Raw genomic sequence first — 5,904 nt, forward strand, 5'->3', positions numbered from 1 at the left:
CGCGGCGCTCGGGGGCGCCGGAGGTGATCGGCGGCAATCGAGGGCGCCCGAGGTTAGGGCTCGAGAGGAGAAGAGAGGACGAACCGCTCGAACCGAAATTCAAAAGAGTACGCACGATGATGGGACCTCTATAATGAAGTGCTTTGTTAATGCAATTAATTTAACCGAAAAATTTAGAACGAGAATACCCCTGGACCAAATTGGGCCGATTAAAGGTAAAAAAATTAGGTCGAAAATACCCTTGGGCTTAAAAGGCCCAATTATTCTCATCTGTTAGATCGGCCATATAATACATGTGCTCTGGTATATTATAATGCACCGTAAAATCTCCCAAAAAATATAATGGTGTGCGATCTGGTATAATGTTCCTATTCAGATTCCTGCCAACAAAGCTCAATAGGAGGATGAAGGCAAATGCCCATGAGGTCGAAGCACTCCTCAAAGGCATAATCACCAAGAGGGAGAGGGCAATGAAGGACGGCCATGCCAACAACGACGATCTACTAGGCGTGATGATGGAGGCCAACATAAATATAAGCCAAGAAGCTGGAAGCTCCAAGCCAACGATGACCACCGAGGACATAGTAGGGGAGCTGAAGCTCTTCTATTTTGCGGGCATGGAGACAACCGCGGTGCTGCTCACATGGGCAATGGTCTTGATAAGCCTTCATCACGAGTGGCAGGACCGCGCCAGGGAGGAGGTTCTGCATGTCTTGGGAAAGAACCAACCGGATTCTGAGGGCATAAACAAGCTGAAAGTGGTGAGTACATTACAAGAGAGTAGGTGATGCAATTTCTCATCGAGTTGCTACTCTGATTATGTCCATCTTCTTTGTCGGTGCTGCAGGTGACAATGATACTGCATGAGGTTCTTAGGTTGTACCCACCGATTCCACTACATGGTCAGGAGGCGTATAAAGAGACGAAGCTGGGAGGCATCACATATCCAGCTGGGGTAACATTTGCGCTGCCAATTGTGTGCATTCACCAGTATCCAGATGTGTGGGGAGAAGATGTCGATGAATTTAAGCCTGAGAGGTTTGCGGAGGGTATCGCTGGCGCATCGAAAAACTCACCGACGTTATTTCCGTTCGGCTGGGGACCACAGATTTGCGTCTGGCAGAACTTTGCATTGCTGGAGGCCAAGATGGGATTGAGTGTGATCCTACAACACTTTATCTTTGAGCTCTCACCGTCTTACACGCATGCGCCTTACCCAGTCTCGAGTCTACAGCTCCAACACGGTTCACAGATTAAGCTCATGAAACTCTAAGAATTAGCATCCGGACTATAGAGAACCATGGACGGTGATCATCCTGGGGGAGATGTAACCAAAATAAGATCATGTATAATGGGCCCTGATGTTTATATCAAATGCGACATGATGCACATATCTTGTAAGATTTTTTTTTATGAAGTGCTGGTTGGTGAGTGGGGCACACCCAGGAATTTCAAGGACCAACTTTCTGTCCTCACAATTCGATGAAGCCATGGCGATCTCCTGAGGACCAAGTGGTGGATGGCCAGCCGGCTGGGAGGGAGGACGAACGAAATAAAACCGGGCATGGACAGCCCGGCCCGAAAAACCCGGGCCAGGCCAGGTCGGGCTTGACATTTCGGCCGGGCTCGGGCTTTGTTTTGCAGCCCGAAAGATAGTTCGGGCTTTGTTTTGCAGCCCGAAAGATAGTTCGGGCCGGGCTCGGGCTTTATTTTTCAACTCGAAAGATAGTTCGGGCCGGGCTCTGGCTTCTATTTTTCTGAATTTCAGGCCGGGCTTTCGGGATTCGGGCCAGGCTTACACATGCGCGTACTAAAAAACAACATTCAGCCCGGGCATTCGGGCCGGGCTTTCGGGCTTCGGGCCAGGCTTACACATGCGCGTACTAAAAAACAACATTCAGCCCGGGCATTCGGGCCGGGCTTTCGGGCTTCGGGCCAGGCTTACACATGCGCGTACTAAAAAACAACATTCAGCCCGGGCATTCGGGCCGGGCTTTCGGGCTTCGGGCCAGGCTTACACATGCGCGTACTAAAAAACAACATTCAGCCCGGGCATTCGGGCCGGGCTTTCGGGCTTCGGGCCAGGCTTACACATGCGCGTACTAAAAAACAACATTCAGCCCGGGCATTCGGGCCGGGCTTTCGGGCTTCGGGCCAGGCTTACACATGCGCGTACTAAAAAACAACATTCAGCCCGGGCATTCGGGCCGGGCTTTCGGGCTTCGGGCCAGGCTTACACATGCGCGTACTAAAAAACAACATTCAGCCCGGGCATTCGGGCCGGGCTTTCGGGCTTCGGGCCAGGCTTACACATGCGCGTACTAAAAAACAACATTCAGCCCGGGCATTCGGGCCGGGCTTTCGGGCTTCGGGCCAGGCTTACACATGCGCGTACTAAAAAACAACATTCAGCCCGGGCATTCGGGCCGGGCTTTCGGGCTTCGGGCCAGGCTTACACATGCGCGTACTAAAAAACAACATTCAGCCCGGGCATTCGGGCCGGGCTTTCGGGCTTCGGGCCAGGCTTACACATGCGCGTACTAAAAAACAACATTCAGCCCGGGCATTCGGGCCGGGCTTTCGGGCTTCGGGCCAGGCTTACACATGCGCGTACTAAAAAACAACATTCAGCCCGGGCATTCGGGCCGGGCTTTCGGGCTTCGGGCCAGGCTTACACATGCGCGTACTAAAAAACAACATTCAGCCCGGGCATTCGGGCCGGGCTTTCGGGCTTCGGGCCAGGCTTACACATGCGCGTACTAAAAAACAACATTCAGCCCGGGCATTCGGGCCGGGCTTTCGGGCTTCGGGCCAGGCTTACACATGCGCGTACTAAAAAACAACATTCAGCCCGGGCATTCGGGCCGGGCTTTCGGGCTTCGGGCCAGGCTTACACATGCGCGTACTAAAAAACAACATTCAGCCCGGGCATTCGGGCCGGGCTTTCGGGCTTCGGGCCAGGCTTACACATGCGCGTACTAAAAAACAACATTCAGCCCGGGCATTCGGGCCGGGCTTTCAGGCTTCGGGCTTGATTTCAGGCCGGGCTCAGGCTTCAAAACAGGGAGTATTTCGGGCTTCAGGCCGGGCTTTCAGGCTTCGGGCTTGATTTCAGGCCGGGCTCAGGCTTCAAAACAGGGAGTATTTCGGGCTTCAGGCCGGGCTCGGGCTTGAGAAATGAAGGTCGGGCTTTTACAAGCCCAGCCTGAAACCCGGCCCGGCCCGACGTTTGCCCGGGTTTAGGACGAAAGCTGGGGCGTGTAGTCTGTGGTGTGTGGGCCAACCGAGGGCAAGCACGTACATGCGTACCAACGGCGGGTGCCGTCCCTCTTTCTGGCACGCCGTGCCAGTGCAATATGCATGTGCGGCAGTGGTTTTGGTCTTGTCTTTCGGCTTTCCGCTAGCTTGACCGACGGGGCACAAGATTCGCTGATTTTTGGTGTTGCCGTGGTGAGTTGAATGCTCGACTGAAACCTGTCCATTCGGATCAGGAATGCTGATTCAGCAGCGAATTCACAGTGACCGACTGCGATTTGTACAATTTTTGTTCGTTGGTATGGATTTGGGGGATGTAGTACTAGCATCTTTTTTTTACCAGAGGCAAGAGGTGTCGGCAGTAATAATTATTAAACCTTTGCAAACAAAGGGTTCATCGTGTTTTTACAACTACTATTCGAGTACCTTTGCAAGCGAGGGGCTGAATTTCGTGTTTTGACCCTTTTGACATACAAATTCAGGATCTGACCCCGGTGGGAAAAAAATTTCGGGATTTGACCCTTTTGCTACCGTCAGGGGCTCTGGCGGTTGGGTTACACAGCCTACCGCCAGGGGCCCTAGTGGTAGGGTGCGACGGAGGGGGACGGCGGCCGTTTGCCCGAGCTGACGTGGATAAGTACCCTAGTGTGCTGGCTGGGTTTTGCCTCCCAAACTTTCTGTGACGAAATATCAAAGTGCCCTGACGGTTGGTGGTAGTCTGTGCGACCCTACCGCCAGAGGCCGTGGCGGTAGGGTCCTGTGTTTTATTTTTCCAAGTTCAGTTGCTTGCTTCTTTTCAAATTCAATATGACAGGAATATCACAGATAGATAAGCACATCAACAAAAAGTGTTTGCATATGAAATTATGATAACCTCACACTTATAGACAGTAAAATTGATGTATCCATTAAGTTCAACATATCAAAATAGGTTCAACTACTAACATAGGTAGCAATAACAGGACACCGAGTAGTTCAACATAAGACAACTACTTTAACTTAGCAAGTTCAACATCACTAGTTCCTCCCCCTCCCCCTCTTGGCGGCACGCTCCTCCTCGTTTGTCTTCGAGCGGCCCTCGTCCGGCTTCTTCGAGCGACGACGAGGAATCGGTTTCTGAAACGGTGATGGGCTCAAAACATCCTGGTGCGGATGAGATACCCTCTTCGCCTGGGTTGGCTGAGTCGGTTGAGGTCCATCATTGTCGTCATACTCCTCCTCATCACCTTCTTCGTCGTCACCTCCTTCCTATTCTCCCTCTTCTTCCTCTTCCTCCTCGTCCACTTCCTCTTCTTCCTCGGTCTCGTTAACAAGGCGAGACGATGAGGCGGCATGGCTCGAGGAACCTCCTCCGGTGTGGTTTGATGAAGCTAGGGCACGTGTCGACCCACCAGGAGGAGGAACATGCATGTCAATCGAGGCAGCGCACCTAAGCATGCCCGCTAGCTTGCGGCAACGGTTAATGATCTTCTGCAATAACAAATATAGTAGAGTATGACTTGGATCAGGTATAGGGCTGCAAATAAGTAAGAACATGTGGCATGGATCAAATTTGCGTTCGCTCCAATAGAATGCTATGAGGCTTAAAGTTACCTTAGTCGCTTCCCTCAGCTTGTTGTCACCCTCCACGGTTCCGGGGTCAGAACTTAGCGCATTCGAGCCGTCGAAAATGTTTCTGTTTAGCTCTGCGGCCTGGAAATCCAAGGATCATTAAAAAGTTAGCGAGAATGACCATGTCATCATCATTAGCTCGAATGCATTTCAACAAAACTTACCACTCTCTTCATAAGGGGCGCATACTCCCTGAAATCACCTTGCATATCTCTGAGGTTTCTCTTGTATGCTTCATCCTCAGAGTCCTCCTCCTCCTGAAGTGATGCCATGTTCGCTTCCGTCCATCGTGGCCTCAGACGCAGACGAAACTTGATGCCATCGTCATACCAATTCATGTGCCTCTCATACACATTCTAGCAAATGCCTGATCTCTCCCCATCTTTGCGGAACGTCCTCTCGTCCCGCATTGCCACAAAAGACTTGTGCTCGTCAGCCCAGTACAATATCGACTGAGAATACTGCCTGCTCTTCCTGCATAGGGGCATAACAAGCAAAAAAACACAAAAGACCATAAGAACGTCGAACTTAAAGAAATCACGGTAAAGAGATGGCAGCACATACTTGTGAAGGTCGTAACCGCCGGTGTCGTGGGGCCTTGCCGGTGGTGTGTGTTGCAATACGCCAAATTGTGTCGCCACACGTTGTGGTAGGTGCCATTCGACGACGTACACGCATATCAGCGGGACAATGCACCGGAAGAGAAGGCGGTCCCGCTCGCACATCTCGTTCAGCTCGAACCCCCAAGCTCTATCGTGGTACGGCCACCAGTTAACCTATACAAAGATTGTTTAGCAACCGTCAAAGTATAAACATTTAAAACTATCTCGCTCATTGGTATACCTGAAAAGATGTCAGGTTGTCCAGCTCGTTGGTGAAGGCCTTGTACATCGCACTTCCCTTGCCCGAGAAGACCTTAACCTTGTCCCAAGAATAGGCGACAGTAAGGTATCGAGAACGGTCGCCATCCTCGCCATACTCCGTCCACTCCGTCCGTGGCAACTTCTCAGGGCGACCAACCGGCAGCCGCTCACCACT

General features: G+C 51.8%; 1 protein-coding gene across 1 annotated transcript; it reads left to right on the plus strand.

The window, feature by feature from the left end:
* The first annotated feature begins 362 nt into the window (after nt 1-362).
* LOC125529276 (cytochrome P450 72A14-like) lies at nt 363-1,301 on the plus strand. The gene is made up of 2 exons (XM_048693680.1): nt 363-761; nt 848-1,301. Exons 1-2 carry the CDS (start codon nt 363-365, stop codon nt 1,271-1,273), a joined length of 825 nt encoding a protein of 274 aa, XP_048549637.1. The 3' UTR covers nt 1,274-1,301.
* The last annotated feature ends 4,603 nt before the right edge of the window (nt 1,302-5,904 follow it).

This window comes from Triticum urartu, unplaced genomic scaffold, assembly GCF_003073215.2.
Source record: "Triticum urartu cultivar G1812 unplaced genomic scaffold, Tu2.1 TuUngrouped_contig_5477, whole genome shotgun sequence".
NCBI lineage: Eukaryota > Viridiplantae > Streptophyta > Magnoliopsida > Poales > Poaceae > Triticum > Triticum urartu.